Source organism: Callithrix jacchus, chromosome 19 (assembly GCF_049354715.1).
Source record: "Callithrix jacchus isolate 240 chromosome 19, calJac240_pri, whole genome shotgun sequence".
NCBI lineage: Eukaryota > Metazoa > Chordata > Mammalia > Primates > Cebidae > Callithrix > Callithrix jacchus.
The window spans coordinates 10,628,470-10,648,454 of NC_133520.1; the positions used below are offsets into that span (position 1 = coordinate 10,628,470).

General features: G+C 39.3%; 1 protein-coding gene across 3 annotated transcripts in view; it reads right to left on the reverse strand.

Annotated features, from left to right (window-relative positions):
- Positions 1-988: 988 nt before the first annotated feature.
- The window catches only part of TGFB2 (transforming growth factor beta 2), a 96,078-nt gene continuing 77,081 nt past the window's right edge, over positions 989-19,985 (reverse strand). For 2 of the 3 annotated variants that reach the window (XM_002760507.6, XM_035281121.3), the window contains 5 exons: positions 10,453-10,585; positions 10,223-10,333; positions 8,546-8,723; positions 7,203-7,356; positions 989-3,755 (listed from right to left, as the gene is read on the reverse strand). In XM_002760507.6, the coding sequence (XP_002760553.1) occupies positions 3,597-3,755; positions 7,203-7,356; positions 8,546-8,723; positions 10,223-10,333; positions 10,453-10,585 (735 nt within the window). In that variant the 3' untranslated portion in view covers positions 989-3,596. The remainder of the gene's footprint in view (positions 3,756-7,202; positions 7,357-8,545; positions 8,724-10,222; positions 10,334-10,452; positions 10,586-19,985) is intronic. The other variant, XM_017966535.4, reaches the window with a different exon arrangement.

Consider the following 19,985-nt stretch of genomic DNA (forward strand, 5'->3'; position numbering starts at 1 on the left):
AGGCCCAGAGTTGCTGATACATTTGCAAAAGTTGGTAAGGCTGTTAGGTGGCTTTTTCATCTCTCTGATTCTATGATACCTTCTATGCTTACTCAACAATTAAATATATTCATATATAATGTGGGTTGGGGTGATAGGTCTGGGACTGGCCATGCTGCACAGAAGCATTAACTAATGGGTTTAGAGTGACACACTCCCTCGCTCTCTTGTTTGCTATAAAAGATCAAACACCGATGAGATTGCAGAAAAGGGAATCATTTTCTCTTCTACGTCAATACTCGAATTGATGGTTTGTTTCTAGATGATGTTTGGACAACACAACAGGCACACACTAATTCTTTCACTAGACAAAGCAAGACAACCAGACTGAGTCGCAACTTCTTTTTTATCAGTTCTATTTATTAGGAGATTGGCAACTTATTTGAAAAGTCTGGTCTTGTAGGCAATGGCCAAAAAAATTGGAGGAAATAGGGTGGGCTTTTTGTTTTTGGTGCAGTAGTACCAGTGAAACTGACAGACGAGTAGCTAATCCCAAACAACCAACCCCCAAAGAGCACGTGGCTCTTGTTATATCTGGCTGGCTCAGCAACTATCCAAGTTATGGGGCTACAGGGGATACTGTCTAGACCAGTCCTTTTGGCCCTGGCGTTGGCAGAACATAGAACCAGAAAGCCAAAGCGTGGTGCAAACATCTCTCTGCATTTTTTCTGGTCGGCAGTCAAGCTGGATGGAAACTAAATCTCAAACAATTACCAAATAGCAATAAATAAGGGAATAAAAAGACTGCACAGGCATTTCTTCCATCCTTGATGGATATGGCCTGACTCCTGTGCTTTAAAGCATAACTTTGGAAATGACTATCCTTAAGGAAAAAAGCACAGAGGGCAATCTAAAAGGCGGTATGACTTTTCCAGCTTGAGAGAGTCTCATTGCATCACAGGTGTTTTCTAGACTCAGTGACGGTACTGTTAGGAAAAAGACATCCACATATCATTGAAATAATTTATTTACCACTAGAGCACCACAAAAACAGACATACATCGTGTTAAAAATACAGCATAATTGGTCATCAAAATACAAAACAGCTAATCTTATATTCCATTTTTTAAACCATGCCAACGATCAAATTGTACTGCTGATTAACACACAAGAAATTGCTGCCCACTTGCAAACTACCACTTCCCCCCTTCCTTCCCACCTCCACCCCTCCCATGGCAACATTTATTTGTGGGAAATAAAGACCTTATAGAACCCCCCAAATTAAAAAAAAAAAGATTCAAGAGATCTTAAAATAGAGCTTTTAAAATATTATCAGTGCATTCACGAGGAAAGACAAAATAATACAAAACAAAATGTCATCCTATCTGAGAGGAAAAACCTGCAGAAGTAAAAGTGATTTACACATAATTAATAGAAAAGTGGAAGACAAAAAAGAAATAATCAACACACACTCAAAGCTGGGATTGGGTTACATCCAACACAAGGGCTGTTTACTATTGTGGCATCCCATCTCTTGCTTTTCCAGTTTTCAAATTTGCAAATCCAATCTTTAATTAATGGTCAGGAAATTCCAAAAAAGAAGTAGACCATATCAGACAACTTCACTTTGGATTCTCACCTCCTTATGCTGCCCTTTAGGTGAAACTGCAAATATTCCATCGCTTTACCTATTAATTTTTATTTTAAAGCTAAATAAGTGACAAGTGACAAACTGACATATTCTATAAACCCCAGATGAGGATCCCTCTGCTGCAACGATGTGGCAAAGTATTTATTAAAGCAAGCTAGACTTTAGCCTCAGCTATAGATAACTCTCACTCAGAGGAAAGAAAGAACTTTTTGATCATAGGAAAAATTGGCTTGTGCCTTTTCACCTTGACAGAACATTTATGAAAACCTTAACTTCAGTGAAATATACAAAATGACTTAGGCTGACCTGGACTTTTTCCCCTTTTGAAAAATCAACTAAAACATCTATCTTTCAATTTCCCCCTGAATATTAAAAACCTGACTAAAGAAAAAGATGTTTCCTATGAAGTGTCTGCTTTGTAATAACAATAGAATGTTATAAAAATATTGATTACACCAAGGTAGAGAAAACTTTCTTAACTCAATCAAGAGTCTGAGTTTTAGTTAGATCCCTAAATCCCTGCTAAAACTAAAACATTTGACCTCAATTTTCTATGTATCTACAACATTCCTCCTTTTCCTAACATAAAAGCTTGTTAACGTCTGACATAGTAATGATGCTTAGAAAATGAGGGAAGACCGCTGAACTCAAACCCATCTCTTTTGTAAAAGAAAAAAAGGACAAGTGGACCCAGGTAGCTTATGTCATAATATGAACAATACACAAAGCACAAGTAGGGCAGATATCATAAAAAATGCATTTGTAGTGCAAGTCAAAATATAGGGGCTTTACTCAAAAGTACTGGCCAGCTAAAAGAAACATACATTTGTGAGTGATCATTAAAAAGAGCCGAAATTTAAGTCAATCTAAATCGTAGTTGACATTATTACAGAATATAAAAAATATGGTAAAAATTTACACATTACACATAAAGTAGTTAATGTTTTGATTTAATAGTTTGCAAAAGAGATCTGCAGATGTGTTTTCAATTACGCTGGCCTCTATATCCATCTATTTTAATAATATAGGTATGGTTACATATACCAAAACAAAGGAAAAAAAAACCTATAGCATAGCCATACAGCAATATTTTAAGGTCTGAAGTTTGACCAGTACATGTCAAAACATTTCAACATTTCATCGGTTTACTAAACTGACAAGGAACCATTTACAATTAAAAAGAAAAAAAAATCTTACAGACGTATTCTGACTGAAAGTTTCTTTTATTAACAGGCTTTTTAGTTTTTGGATCTTACAAGAAGCTTCCTTAGGCAGCTGGTACATAACATGTGTTTTTAGGGTCTTTATCTTAATGCAGACTTTCTCGGTCATATCATAACTCACTTGGGTTTTCATCCCATTAATATGGTCTCTTTTTTTCTGGCTCGTTTGAGTTCAAGTTCCTTAAGCCATCCATGAGTTTCTGGCAAAGTATTTGGTCTCCACTTTATACACCTGTTTTATTTTCCAAGGGCAATGAAACGTTCATTATATAGTAACACACAATAAATAACTCACTGTTAACTCTAAGAGTAAGAATGGGAAGGGCGCCTATTGCATAGCAATACAGAGAAATCAAGTGAGGCGTGGGATAGGAACGGTACGTACAGCAACTCCACTTCATGGGATTTTCCTGTTTTATTTTGTTGTTGTTGTTCACATAATTAACACTAATAAATTCTTCCAGTGTTTATTTTTTTCTTTAAAACAATTTTGCTTCTTGTCTCTCTCACTTACAAAGTAGGTGAAATGTAGAGTAAGGCCTTCAACTTTTTTTGTGTCAGGTGCCAGTTTTAACAAACAGAACACAAACTTCCAAAGTGTCTGAACTAGTACCGCCTTTTCGAATTTTTTTCTAACACTGATGAACCAAGGCTCTCCTACGTTTTCTTGTCACAAACATCATTGTCGTCGTCGTCATTATCGTCATCGTCGTGATTTTGGTCTTGCCACTTTTCCAAGAATTTTAGCTGCATTTGCAAGACTTCACAATCATATTAGAAAGCTGTTCAATCTTGGGTGTTTTGCCGATGTAGTAGAGAATGGTTAGAGGTTCTAAATCTTGGGACACGCAGCAGGGAGAAGCAGATGCTTCTGGATTTATGGTATTGTATAAGCTCAGGACCTGAAAGGACACGGGAGGGGAGAGACATCATAGGGAAAGACCGAGAACAAACACAATTAGTTTGTGAAAAACAGTTCTGCTTTGTTATCAGTCACAGCACGGAGCAGGCTATTTAAATTATTTTCGGTTCCTAATTTCCTAAATTAAAGTCAAACGGAACACGTTCTTCACACATCTTAAGCAAATGATGCTGTACGAGTCAGACTGGAAAAAACTGCTCATTCAACAGATTTTCCCAGTTTTTCCAATAATATTAGAAATTTCCTCTGATCTGTGCTTGGTCACACAGACTTCCTAGGTCCCCACAAAACTTGATCCTTGTAGTATTTGGTCTTATTTCTACACTGCTCTCTCTAAACAAAGTTGTTTCCTGAGTATACATTTTTAATTTCATCAAGATGAAAAGCCCCCTCCAGGTCAGGAACTCTATAGACTTTGTTTTCATCTTGTAGCCAGCCCTAGTAAGTCTTCTCTAGACAAAATGAGATTCATGTGCTAAGTGAAGAAATGAATACGTGAGTAAGCAGAAGAAATAAAAAGTTACCAAAGCTCTCGTAAGAGCTTTAATCTACCCTCGGGTATAGAAAAAGACACCTGTCTGCAATGTGGAATCCTTCCACAGGCTGGGCGCAGTGGCTCACGCCTGTAATCCAAACACTTTGAGAGGCCGAAGGATTACTTGAGTCCAGTAGTTCAGCACCAGCCTGGACAACAGACCCAGATGCTGTTTCTTTAAATACATAAATAAGGAAGAAAGGAAATGAAATCTTTCTATGTTAAGTGTCTCCTCAGGACTGTTTCTTTAAATACATAAATAAGGAAGGAAGAAAATGAAATCTTTCTATGTTAAGTGTCTCCTCAGGCCAATTTAACGTACCCTCAATTTTCATTTAAAAAAGGGCTTTTGATTCAGCATCACTTCATAAACACAATGATGCTAGGAGCAACATAAAAGGTGATCTCTAAGATCGCCTATAAGAAAGAATCATTCACTTTCTTACATTTTGCTTAAAACGATCATAATCATAATCACAATCATAATCAACCCTCCATTAACCTTCCAGGAGGTAAATGGTAGTTGCTGAGTTGGAGGAGTGAATGGCAAGTCCGAGAACAGAATGAAGAGACAGTTCTATAATTAGCCCCATTATACCTTTAACCCCGTTCTGTATCAGAGGGGTGTGCAACTTTTGCTAATGGAAGTATGTAGGTTCCCTGCTGATGATACGGAGACATTTCCAAGGATGCCATTCATGTGTTAGTCAAACAGCAAGTGACCTTTTCCTCGAGATTCACTGCAGTTTTTTCGGCCTAAGACAGAAGATCTGTTCAGCACAGCAACACTGACTACTTTATTAAGCTACCTCTGACTTCTTGGGTAACTGTCCAAACCACATATTTGTGACCATGACAGTTATTCTTCCTCTCTCCTTGAAAAACAAGCATGGTCTCAGCCTTCACACACTCCCTCTGTGTATCAGAGAGGAGAATTATGTTTCTACTTGGCAACAGGGCCTTGCCCACATTACAGCTACTGCTGCCGCAGCCCAGAGGAGGCAGCCTGGCCAGAGAGCTCAGACAAAGGGACAGGCATGAGCAAGCTTCCCTCACATGGCCAAGCACACGGTCACCCCGGAGTGCCAAAGTCTACAGGGGAGTTGGGAAAACAGCTGAAGGAAGGGGAGCCATATTTGTCAATTTAAATTCCAGCATATGCAGGCATTTATAAATAAATATACTTTATGCTCCATGAACACATGATTTTTTCATATGAACTAAAGAGAAATTTTTATAATACAGATTGTCTAAAATAATTGATAACCCCAAACTCGCGAATTCAGCTGAATGTAGTATGTGATCTTTTTGGCAGCTGATTCATTTTCCTACCCTGCAGTGAAGGCAATTTTTCTAATGCCTCTTTAACAGGGAGATTTACAGAGGCATAAAGAGCGGAATAGAAACCCCAATGTGCAGCCGCATTTTAGGAATTAAACCCAGTAAGACAGAGCAAATGGAGGCCTGGTTATAAAACGAGGAGGCGTGTATGCCAAGCCTTGGTTTGTCACGAATTTTCTGTTTGGTCTTGGGCATCGTCTAGACTACGTGATCTAGTCCTCAGTTTCTTTAAGAAAATGAAAGGGTTGGATAAGATAACTTATGAAGTCCTTTCTATCTCTAAAATCCTGATGCACCATAAGGAGGAAGCAAGTGAACAAACATCATTATTACTAAGAAAAAGTCTTCCCTAATCTTGGCTGGAAACCCATACCATCCACTCTGAAAATTACCTTCTGAATTAACCCTCTATCTTCATTGAAATAGCTTGATCCTCGATTACTTTGTGTTACATTAAAAAAAGTAGAGAAACTAATTTTCAAATCATTTTCACATATGTCATCTTTTGTACTTCATATCAACTCTAGAGTTTGGCATTATTATTTTAAAGATAATTTCTAATGCAAACATTTCTTCTTACTGATAAGAAACAGAGGTTTAGAGATGTTAAATTACTTTCTAACTGTCATACATTAGTAAATTGCTAGTGTATTTACTAAAAATCACATAAGCGCAGGCATTAACTGAAATCCCCAAAATTCATTCTTATATAACAGTACCTGATGGAGATGATAGCAAATACTTTTTTAGATGAAGACCAGGGTCCCTTCACACTCTATCTATAAAGGACACTATGTGACATATTGATTCTAAAAAGGGTATTTTTTTGCTATTTATGCTTATAGCTGTTAAGAATATAAAATTCATGAAGGCAGAGAGTAGAGTAATGGTTACCAGAGGCTGGGAACAGGGTCAGGGTGAAGAGAAGTTGATTAATAGGTACAAAAATACAGTTAGATAGAAGGAATAAATTTTAATGTCTTATAGCACAGTAGGTTTACTCTAGTTCACAATAATTTATTGTGTATTTTAAAATAACTAGAAGAGATGATCTGTAATTTTCCCCAAATGAGGAAATGATACATTTTTGAGGTGATGGATATCCTAATTACTCTGATTTCATCATTAACACAGTGTATGCACGTATCAATGAACGTCATTAATATATGCAATTATGTATCAATAAAAAGTATTTTTTAAAAAGGAATCAAAATTAAGAAAAAATTAAACAAAACTTCCCTCCAGTTATTTATAACCGGGCAGGTGAGACCTATAGCTTGAAACTGACCAGTGTTACATTCTGATTTCACCCACAGACTACATTCTTACTCCTCATCTATTGAGGGGTGCAAAAATAATCACGGTTTTTGTCATTGAATGTAATGGCAAAAACTGGGATTACTTTTGCACCAAACTAATGAGAAATTTCTCCAGTACCCATATGTGTGATGGTAAAAGGGCACTGGGTTAATTACAACTCATTTGCAAACACTATCAGCAGGTGCACATGATAACCCAAGAATAGAGGCAACAGGTTAGCTGAACACTCACCCTGCTGTGCTGAGTGTCTGAACTCCATAAATATGGGCATGCTCCAGCACAGAAGTTGGCATTGTACCCTTTGGGTTCGTGTATCCATTTCCACCCAAGATCCCTCTTGAAATCAATGTAAAGTGGGCGTAGGCAGCAATTGTCCTGCACATTTCTATTAAGAAAAACAAAAAAGCCATGGAGATTTTAAAGCTGATTCACCACTCTCACTGTACAACCACCTCACCCCAAACCAGAAAAATGACTCATTCATTTATTCAACAAACATCTAATAAGCAAATGTCATGGGCCAGGTTTTAATGGCTTTATTGTAATCTCAAGTGACTTTCATGATAGGGTGTTGTGTGTGGTGATTTGCTGGGCTACTTGCCCTTATGAGTTCTATACCCTGACTCCCTTGTCTGTGACCTGGAAAGTCATTACCTTTACCTTCAAATGACCAGATATAAGAGGGAGTGGCTGGATGAAGCCCTTTCCAATCAACACTGGGCAGTTCTTCCATCCAGCCTCTATTGCACTTTCAAATATAAAATGAAAGAAGTACAACAGCAATTTTCAAAGAACCATCTAAGGCATTTTCCTTTGAGAATCAATCCTTTATTTCACCATGTGTTCCCTGATCTAGGAATGAACCAGAGATCAAGAAACATGGGAATCTTGCTGAAGGTAACCACCGGATCTGGTAACCAAAAACTGCCACTTTCCTTATGGCCTCTGACGCTTTGAGCACTTCATCAGTGAGGACCCTTCCCTGCCCTATACCTCAACAAAATAAGGAGGGAGCCCTCCTCTTCCTAACTGAGACCACATAAGAACATTCACATTCTCCCTCCATGAACTCATGTGGGAATAGGAAATAAATCCTTGCTTCTCTCATATGCTGTTGCTAAAGACGTGACAGATGGCATTCTTCTGCTGTCTCATCTCTGTTATGATGAAAGAAGTGTGACTATGAGCACTTGGACTTGGTGAGGGTGAAGGCTTCATACAGATGGTGGGTCTTCCTTAATTAAGGAGTTGCCATCATGCACCTCAAATAAGCTTCTATTTGTTATGAGGAGCAGAGAGCTCACTTTCTTCTTCAGCACCAAAGAACTTCCAAGGAATTTGAGGGAAAAAATTCAGGGGGCTAGTTTTCTCCCTTCCTACTTGGTTCATTGCTAAAGAGCTGATGAATATAAGCCTCTGGGAAAAAATGGTGTTATGAGCTGGAGAAGCTGTACCGCACTCTTCCTGGCATTAGCAATGAGTTCCACTTGGGTCAATACACGGTAGAAGAAAGGGCAAAGGCAGTGTAAGAGTTAACAGATGCAATTACTTGGTTCTATTTTTATTTCCTTTACCTAAAGCAATAGGCTGCATCCAAAGCACGCTTCTTCCGTCGGTTGGTCTGTTGTGACTCAAGTCTGTAGGAGGGCAATAACATTAGCAGGAGATGTGGGGTCTTCCCACTGTTTTTTTTCCTATTGGACTTTAGAGTTCTCTGATCACCACTGGTATATGTGGAGGTGCCATCAATACCTTGAAAAAATGCATTTGGGTAATAAACATTTAGCTTCACCTTCATCAAATATAATCAGCCATATTTTTTTCCTTTGTATATTGTCACAAATAGCAGTGATGACCACCAAAGCAGCATCAGCTGGCAACAGTCATTCCCCATGGAAATAGATATGGCACAACAGGACTACGACTAACCCACGTGACAATGAATTAACACTTCTAATTGGGGCTCTTGTCAGAAGGTAGTTTGGTGTCAGAGCCAGGGCTGTTGGTTGTGGAAGTCACTGCAGAAGCAGTGTTTGACCTATAGTCCAAGGGCAATCTAGGCAGTTTATTTTAGTCAATCCTCAGTTTAGGCTGTGTTCAAACCCTCAACAACTGAACACATGGCAATAGAACATGCCTTGTCACCCGCTGGTTCACACTCTTCCTAAGACTACTAAACTCAAAAGACTTTCCTAATGAACATAAACTGAGACTTAACTGAATTGGAGTGAATTAGGTTCAAGTGAAACAGAAGTCACCCTTACCTAATGCTATTTTGGGAAGCTGTGAAGAAAGGGCTTTTTCATTTATTTTATGGCATCCTCAACACTTTCCTGATTCCATCTGAGATTTAGAAACTTGAGCTCCCCAAAGCATGCTCAAGAGACTGCCAGTTTAAGCATTTAATCTCCACACTCCAGAGAATCATGACTAGGTTAGAGACTGAAATAAATCTCTAGACCTCTGGGAGTATTTTTCCATGAGCGAGGGCTGCTCTAGTCTTCTAAAAGTGGATGGAGGTCCTAGGTGATGTTAGGAGGGCAGGGAAATCAGTTCTCTGGCCTGGCATTGTGGACAGATGCTGCACTGGCACATGAGCACAGATTCCCTCTCACCTCTCATCATCCAACAACTCATCATCTAATACATAAAGTGACCTGAACCCTTGGTATCTCCTTACTCTTCATAACAAAAGTCCAACTTACTTAAAGGTGAGCATGGGGAAAGCCAAACCCTTTTTATGTGTGTATAAACTAATATAAAATTCTGAAATGTTGGGTATGGGCTAGAAAAGCTGGAACGTTCTTATACATGGAAGGTTAGTTATGGAAGCTGTAGATGAGGAGACTCCTTTCTTCAGTGAAATATGGTTATTGGTTCCCAACATTTGGTTTGGGGGATTATGAATGAATTTTCGTAAATGCATGCTATATTTCTCTATAATATCAGTATAGATGGTAAGCTGATTGGCTAAAATGAAGATCAAAGGTGTTATCTTACTACTGGAGGGCTAATGAGTTAGTACTGACCGGGTCATCACTGGGCATCAGGAATTAAAAACTGGGAACCAATCCGTTCTTCCAGTCCTTTCTCCCTTCACATATGTGTATCCAACAATATCATTTTCCAAATGAATGAAAGTCCCCAAGCCTCACCAGTCTCATTTTCACATGCAAACTGATTTTTATCCCCATGAAATTATCAATATAGACCCTTCCCGCTCCCATCACATATGACCAAGTTACAGTTACCTGCAAATCTTGCTTCTAGTTCTTCGCTTTTATTTGGGATGATGTAGTTATTCGATGGCACAAAAGTACAACAGGGACAGTGTAAGCTTATTTTAAATCCCAGGTTCCTGTCTGGAAAACATTAAGTCAAGGAGGTCATTTGTATGTCTATGTTCTTAAATCTGCAATCAATTTAAAGTAACTTAGGGACACTGAACATCTCGGGAGGAAAAGAGAGAGTGGCTTATAACCTTTATGGTGAAGCCATTCATGAACAGCATCAGTTACATCAAAAGAGAGCCATTCGCCTTCCGCTCTTGTTTTCACGACTTTGCTGTCGATGTAGCGCTGGGTTGGAGATGTTAAATCTTTGGACTTGAGAATCTAAAGGGGAAAAGAGCAAGAGAAAAGGCTGAGTTGGCATTCTGACAGCATGACTAAACCAAAACTTTAACAGTGTTCTAATTCATTATCTAAATTTAGCTCTACTGTAGTATAGCCATGTATTGTCATTTCAATAGCATGGTCACATGCATAAAAACATCACACCAGGCTATTTGCCATGAAAAACAGAGCTACTAAATCAGCTGCATGTTATGATAAAGGTGACAGGAACCATAAAGCCAAGTGTCTAAAAGAAAGTGACAGTAATTATTTTACTTTGCTGACCTAAGCTTTGCAAGGTTTTAGTCATAAATTCTGTGCTATTAAGTTAATGGTTTTCTCGTTCTGCTTCCCTACTTATTTAATTTGGGAAGTTGGGGTACAGGAAGGGACAAGAGAAGAAGTCCAGTTCAAGGACCCAGGCACACTCTCAAAGGCCCTGAATTATAAATCTCCTTCTAATAAAGAAAGAACGGTCCTAACCTTGGTTTCTAAATCCACTGCTATTAAAATAGGTGTCATGCCGCAGCTTTTGAGGTAAGTCTCCAGCTGGGATGTTTTACTCTCAATGTAACTTTTTGTGATGTATAGGAACATTCCAGCTCCTGCAGACTAAGAATGAATCTAAGCAGAAGTAATTTGGCATAGTGCATAGATAAGTATCTGAAAGCAAACCAGCCTAAACACTGAGACTTGAGAAAGGTGTATTTATCTCAGCCTGGGCACAGTGGCTCACTGTAATCCCAGCACTTTAGGAGGCTGAGGTGGATGGATCACTTTAGGTCAGGGGTTCAAAACCAGCTTGGGCAACATGGCAAAACCCTCTTGTCGCTACTAAATACAAAAATTAGTCAGGCATGGTGGCAGGTGCCTGTAATCCCAGCTACTCGGTAGGCTGAGGCAGGAGAATCACATAAACCTGGGAAATGGAGGTTGCAGTGAGCTGAGGTCACACCACTGCACTCCAGCTTGGGCAACAGAATGAGACTCCCTCTCAAAAAAAAGAAAGTTAAAATTTTCAGGAAAGCTGTATTTATTTCAAATGCGTAAATCTCAACTGCAGTATGTTCCTAGGTTTCGACAAGAGGTGAATATTTTCGGTGGTTTTTTAAAAATTCTATTTTGAAATGATAGTGTTTTAGGAACTAAATCATGATTCCAAGTCTTCTAGAGCGATAGTAAATCCCTACTGAAACCCTGTATCCTGCCGTTCCTCAGTACTAAGGGGTTCAAGCTCTGTTATTTTTGTACTATTCTTCCTGATATGAAGTCTAACTGTTTTGTGGTCATTTCCGTACCTCTGGGTTTGGTCTGTCTACCAAGTTCATGAAACTTCCCAGGTCTGTGGTCATGTCTTCAATTTGATATCATTTCAGAGCCCATCCCTCAACTGAATCAATGTCTATTAAATGCTTACTTCAGTATCTAAAAGACCTTGTAAAACAAAAATGCACAATCTTTCCACTGATTTGAAAATGTTCTTTTCTTCCATGTGTGTACATGATTTGTTTCAGGTAATTTGGCATAATAGTAGACTTTTTTTCTGGATTAAGTGGGTATAGAAAAGGAAGGAGATTCTGACACAAGAACAGAAAACCAAACACTGCATGTTCTCACTCATAGGCGGGTGTTGAACAATGAGAACACGTGGACTCCGGGAGAGGAGCATCACACACTGGGGGCAGTTGCGGGGAGGCTAGGGGTGGAACAGCGGGGGCTGGGGAGGGATAACAGGGGAAGAAATGCCAGATATAGTCAAAGGGGGAGTAGAGGCAGCAAACCACCTGGTTATGTATGCACCTATGCAACAACCCTGCATGACCTGCACATGTGCCCCAGAACCTAAAGTAAAATTGAAAAAAAAAAAAAAGAAAGGATCTTGGAGAGTGGAGAGGCGAAAAAAAAAAGAAAGAAAGAAAGAAAGAAAGAAAGAAAGAAAGAAAGAAAGAAAGAAAGAAAGAATAATGTTAAGTCATTAAAAAACAAAAAAGAAAAGGAAGGAGATTCATAAATTGGACCCCGGGTGCCTTCACGAATTTTACACAAGTCCTATTCTACAGACCTGCAACTGTGATCCAAAAATTCTACTAAAAGAAGAGAATGTAGAGGTAATCATGACTTTATTATAGGCAAGAAATGCTCTTTGTGAATTAAAGAAAGCAGATCAACATGACTTGAGGGCTGGGTACACTGTGCTCTGGGCTTGGCACACATTATTTTATTTTATTTAATCCTCAGAATATTCCTGTAAGGGAGACTAAGGAAGCAACTCAAGGAGATGCGTCCCAGTGAACAAGTGTGAGGAGAGGATCCAACTCAATCCCGAGTCGTTTTCCCACTTCCCACAGTACTGGATTTTTAAAGGCCAAACAACTTGTGGAGTCAAGACAACATTCAATGATAGAGACAAAAATTTTTAAGTAAGATTAAAATAAATGTTGGCACAAGATGAAAATATAAGACGGTGGAACATATACACAATGAATGTTGGTATAAAGCTGTAACTTTAAAGATATAGCTTAACAAGGGCCAGGCGAGGGTGGCATGTGGTGACTCACGCCTGTAATCCAAGCACTTTGGAGGCCAAGGTGGGTGGATCACCTGAGGTCGGGAGTTCAAGACAAGCCTGACCAACACGGTGAAACCCTGTCTTTGAAAAAAAAAAAAAAGATATATCTTAACAGCAGTCCATCCCCTGGGAATGAAAACTTGCCTTGAAAATACTCCCAGTTGGGCAAATAGGACATCATCTATCTAATTCTGAATAGATGGTATAATTAACCTACTATGGAATAGCAATGATAAAAACAATGGTTGAGAAGTTTTCAGGCATTTTGATCTGCCTGACTGGCTAAAAATTGGTAACATTCACAGAACTCACTGTTCTGTCTTTAAATTCTTCCCCTAGCTAATCTGCAACAATGCCTTTTTACATAATGCTTTGTATATCTCTGTGCTGCTCATTAGCACAGTGTATATCTTTATTCATATAGCTAACACTTAGACACACTACCTAGAATTAAACATTGTTTCCATTGCTGAATTAATGACTTACGATATACATAGTCAAAATGTCTATGACATATATAACACATGTATATATGTGTGGATATATATGTCCAGTCTCACTAAAGACAGAATTTTTAAAAATTATGACCATATCAACCAGAAGGGCAGAAAAGACACAGAATGCCAAATCTATAGAAATCTTTCACTTTACAGTAAAAAAATACATTTAGATTATCTTGTTTGAAAAGTGTCCAAAGAGCAGCAAAGAGACTCTGAAGTTTTTCTCTTTTAAATCTCACTAGGAGGCTTACGAGGAGGGCTTCCTCAACCACAGAGCACTGGTCGGCTCAGACAATGGACATCTTCATTCTCTCCCTTGGGTGAAAGGTCCTCTGGATCTTTTTCACTAGCTCCAGATTCAAGAACAGGCCACACATAAACCATCCAAGAAATACAGTTAGCTACATAATTCTCAAACACATAAGTGACTTTTGCCTGGTAGATTTGCTGTCTTGAACTTCATGGCCAAGGAGTTCTTAAACCCACTTGTTGCATGTTAACTCCATTCTTCTTATCCAGTCCTTAGTGGAAATAGGAAACAGCTGCTTTCCATCACTCAGAGACTATCCTTCACATTCTTGGAGACTATGATTAAGTCCCCCTCAGCATGCTTGCTTGCTCTCTCTAAACTAAATAAACCTAGTTCCTTTAGACCATATTTAGAGGGGTAATTTCCCAAACCTTTCATCATTTGGGTCACTAATGAGGATGAATGATGCTATATAAAAGTATTCCTCCTACAGCTTCCTGATTTTGCCTCAGAACCGTCTAGAAAACCTTCTAATCACATCATAAAATCTTGACTCTTAACTTGAAAGGTATCTTCTTCCTAAGAATAGGCACAACCTCACTATCCTCGTTTATCTCCCATTTATCACCCACACTAAACTGAACTGTAAGAGAAGAAGGCATGGCAAATCAACCTGCTGCTTCATTCAAAAGATTATGCGAGAAGTGACCAATCAGTCAACTTCTCATTCCATTTTAGCCTTTGCTGTCGGCCTGCCTTTCTCTGGTCTCTGAATAACAAGAGTATTGAATGTTAGAAGTTGTGGATATGTAGTTGTTAATTGTTTTTCCAGATTCACGAGTCATTTGCTTCTTCTTCATTTCTCTATGCATCTTTTGATTTGGAGACAGGGTCTTACTGTAGCACCGAAGTTGAAGTGCAGTGGTGTGATCTTGGCTCACTGCAACCTCCACCTCCCAGGTGCAAGTGATTCCTCTGCCTCAGCCTCCTGAGTAGCTGGGACTACAGGTGTGCGCTACCCACACCTGGCTAATTTTTTGTATTTTTAGTAGAAATGGGGTTTTGCCATGTTGCCCACCTGGTTTCAAGCCACCCACCTCAGCTTCCCAAAGTGCTAGGATTACAGGCTTGAGCCACCATGCTCGGCCTCTTTATACATCTAATCACGATAAAGATTATTTAGTTGAATAGTAGAAGCTCTCTTAATTGGCCTTCACTTAACTGGTCAGAGTAACCAACATTCTCAATTAAGTCTGTGTTTTATAGTATGTACTGGCTGATGCCCAAAGCACACTGGGGATGGATCATTGGGGAAAGTTACTCTCCAAGCACCTCCAGTCTTACCGATTGAGTTGTATGCTTAACCAACATCAATTATATATACTTCTTTTTTCCCTAGAAAGCATGAAATGATATACATTTCTAAAGTTAACTAAATGGTCTAGAAACTGATGAAATGCAGGACCAAAAGTAAGAGAGCTGTTTCTTCTCTGAAAGCCAAGTTGACTGTCTTGGAAAGTCTTTCTAAAGACAAGTTCCTGTAAGAAAGAAAGTTTTTTGGAAAACAGTTTGGTAGTTCCTCAAAAAGGCAAACACTGAATTACCCCAGGATCCAGAAATTCCACTCTTAGCTATATAGCCAAAAGAACTGAAAGCTGGCACTCACGCAATAGTTATACATCAATGTTCACAGCAGCATTACTCACAACAGTCAAAAATTGGGGAAAAATTGAAGTATTCATCAAGAGAGGAATGCATGAACAAAATGTTGTACACTCATCCACTGAGGTATTACTCAGCCATATGAAAGAATAAAATTCGGACACATGCTACATGGATGAACTCTGAGGACTGGGCAAAGTGAAATAAGCTGACACGGAAGGACAAACATTGTAATTCCACTTACATGAGGTACTTCAAATAGGCAAATGCATAGAAATAAAAAGTAGGATAGCAGGCATGCAGAGGATAATTAGAAGGTATTGTTTAATGGGTACAGGGTTTCTGCTGGGGATAAAAAAAGTTCTAGAAATGGGTACTTTTTGTATTTTTAGTAGAGGTAGATACTACGGGGATCGTGCTGACGGCTATACAATATTGTGAATGTACTTAATGCTACTGTCTTGTATACTTAAAGAATGGTTAAACTGCAATTTTTATATTATGTATATTTTGTCACAATAAATTTTTTTTGGATTTTAGGTTTAAGAGAGACAACTATAAAAGAAATAATATAATAAAAATGTGGAAGAACCTTGCCCTCAGGTTGTTTAGCAATTATCCTTAAACTTCTCTCTCTACTTCAGAGAAACTAAAAATTAGAAATTGTAGATGATGCACAATGAATGCGGTTTATACAAAAAAAAAAAAAATGACATGAATTGGCAATTGGCACATCCAGGTCAAAGAAAAGTCTTTGGCCTTTCATGAAAAAAAAAAACCTCAGCCTCAGCATGTGAATGTGTATGTATACATCTATATGTACATACAAATATATCTGTTTCAAGAAATTTAAGGTTTGCATCTCTCTCTGTCTGTTTTTCTAATCCCCTGCTTTAACGGATTTTTTATCTTTGACCAAAAATGGTTTCTGATTGAATTAGAAAAGGGGGCTTCTCATGTATTAAAAATGAGATTTGGCCGGGCACGGTGGCTCATGCCTATAATCCCAGCACTTTGGTAGGCCGAGGTGGGTGGATCATGAGGTCAAGAGATCGAGACCATCCTGGTCAACAAGGTGAAACCCCATCTCTACTAAAATACAAAAATTAGCTGGGCATGGTGGTGCACGCCTGTAGTCCCAGCTACTCGGGAGGCTGAGGCAGGAGAATTGCTTGAACCCAGAAGGCGGAGGTTGCGGTGAGCCGAGATAGCGCCATTGCACTCCAGTCTGGGTAACAACAGCGAAACTCCATCTCAAAAAAAAAAAGAAAGAAAGAAAATGAAAATTAGGTGTCTCTGGCTTAGCTGCCACCCACAGTGATGTTTGAATGCCACCTTCATTATGTTACTGATATATACACATTAGATATAATATGTGTGAAATACCCACATATCGCCTTTAGCAAGGCTCTAAGCTCTTCAGTGAATTACAAAACTCCCTACACAAAAGCATCCATTCATTTCTCTGCCTTTGGAAAGCAGCCAACTAGGGAGTGGATAAAGGTGAAAGTCACTGATGTTACCCAATAATCTGAGGGGGAAAAATCAAGGAGAAGTCTAGATGCAAAATTATAGCCAGAAAAAATCTTAACCTGAAAAAAATGCTGTAAAACAACTCAGGATTTGAGTTAGACACTGAGGGCAACATCTCTTACACATCTACGAGACAATGCAAAGAGTTATAAGAAAGCATTGGACATTCAATGTTACTTTCCATATTCATACATCAATAGACCCATGGGAGGCCATGGGGCAATGCAGTCAGACTTCTAATGCAAAGGGAGTTTAACTCTACATAGCACTATGGAGAAAAGCTGACAGCAAGTTCATCAGCGTGGGCCCATCTTGTTTGTAAATGCATTTCATGTTTTTAGTGCTTTAAACATGTTGAATCATTAAATATTCTTAAATGTATTTAAATGTTTTAAATGTTTGCATGACTTGCAAGCAGTGAGGCACAAATGATGAATCAAACATTCACTCTGCTGGCTATGAGCAGGATTCTCTCAGATCTGCCTGACCTCAAGTCATTCACTTCAGCAGTATGAAACACTAGCATTGGCAAGGGACTTACAGGCCATCTGCTTCGATCTAATACGGTTCATTCTCTAACATCTCTTTGTCTAAAGACCTCTCATGACCGTGAATTCAGTATTTAAGGAGAAAGGCCATCCCCCGTTTTGGACAATCCATATTGTTGAGATTCTCCATTATCTCGGGCTTAAAGATTCCCATCGACTAGTGTTCCTGAAAAGCGCCACTGCTTCATATTTGTACAATCATTGTAGCTTTTCAAATATTTGAACATGTTGCTATGCCTTTTAGCCTTCACAGAAGCCCTGTGGGGTGCACATTACGGCCCTTATTATCTGCATTGTTTTTTTTTTTTTTTTTTTTGAGACGGAGTTTCGCTCTGGTTACCCAGGCTGGAGTGCAATGGCGCGATCTCGGCTCACCGCAACCTCCACCTCCTGGGTTCAAGCAATTCTCCTGCCTCAGCTTCCGGAGTAGCTGGGATTACAGGCACGCACCACCATGCCCCACTAATTTTTTGTATTTTTAGTAGAGACGGGGTTTCACCATGTTGACCAGGTTGGTCTCGATCTCTGGACCTCGTGATCCACCCGCCTCGGCCTCCCAAAGTGCTGGGATTACAGGCTCGAACCACCGCGCCCGGCCCTATTATCTGCATTCTAAAAGAAAAAGAAAGCTGAAATGCTTAGATGTTTCACCAAAGTCCTTCAGGAAGAGCCTGGACTAATGTCTTTCCCTCTTAACACAAATGGAGACTTTCCGATATTACATTATGCCCTCTGAAGCAACATGTGAAATTATTTCTTTTCCATGTCAGGTTCCAATCACAAGAGGTGGCTTCCCTCAACTGATCCCTTTAGGACAAAGTTCAAGGTGTGTCACCTTCCTTGTTAAACTCCTTTCCAATGTCTTCTTAAAATTAGTTCCTCAGCAAACTCCAGATATGGTCTAACAGAATATGGCGATATACAGAACCTGTCAAATGTGAACACGGGAGTAGCTATGGCTTCCCTTGTTCTGCCCACTACTTTTAATACAAACTATTTACTTTTGTCAGCAGCCACGTCACACCATTGAGGCACAGAAATTTTTTGTAAAATAAAACGTTTGTTCTTATTCACAAACTGTTGTTAAGTCAGATTTTTCCACCCCAAATCCTTTCTGGAATGAGGTGGAATAAAAAGAAAGAAAGAAAGGAAAGCAAAGAGGGAGGGAAGGCTGGTCTTTCTAGGCCAGTGGTCTCCAATGTTAGCCTGCTTCAGAAACATCGGGAGTGCTCATTGACACAAATTGCTAAGCCCCAACCCTAGAGCTTCTGATTTAATAGGATGAGGTGGAGGCCCGAGAATTTGCATTTCTAACAAGTTCCCAGGTGACGCAGAAGCTGCTAATCAGGGATCACTCTGAGAATCACTGCCATAGTCTGTATTTATACAATTTATTTTTCAAACATAAATTCAAATTACACATCTACATCTGTTAATGTTGAACACTTTTATCTGACCCGGGTTTTAGCCTTTTGTAATCTTTCTGAATCTTCAGTTTGGAATTCAATGTATAAGCTACTCTTCAGAGCCACAGAGCACCAGCAACAGTGCAGCCAATGTCTGAATCACATTGGTGATAATGATGTTAAAATCATAAGGCCAAAACCAGAAACTGTTGCTGGCTAGTTACTTCCTTCCTGGTGCCCATTTCTGAAATCAGCATTCTGCGGTGTGTTGTATACAGCCCGAAAAAAGTAGAATTTCACTCGTTGACTAAGAGTCCTGGCCATCTGGGCCACCTGACAGTCAATCCATTTCCATTTCCTCAGTGGTCCCTTAGAGTTCTTTGAAGCAGCCTTAGGGCTGTGACAAATGCGTTTGAAAATCATTAGCATAGTGAAAGGGTCCAGAGTCTTTGGAGTCAGACAAGCCTAAGCTATGTCTGACTACTGGATCTATGATTTTCTCATCAGTGAAAGGGAATAATAAAACCCACCTTGTCTGCGTGGTGAGAAAATTGTCACAGAGAAGGAAGAGATCAGTCACATTGCCTGGTATTCAGTACATGTGAGTTATTGTTAGGATTCTGTTCCTTGCCTGGTCAAAAACTGTCAGAGGCTTCTAATGCCTGGTGAATAAACTCCAGATTCCTTACTTTAGTATTGATGATACAACTGGCCACCAACCTATCATCCCAGACTTGCCTTTTATCCCTAGACGCCTAATCTAAACAGTATCTCTAAAACATGGATTATGTACTCCAAACTTTGGCTTCTGACTAGTAACCCTATCAGAATGCCTTTCCCTCCTCTAGTTTCCCCCTAAAAAAACTAAACAAGCCTTTCCACTCTTCAAACCCAAACTTCAAGTCCAGTTTTTCAATGGCATGCTTAACTTT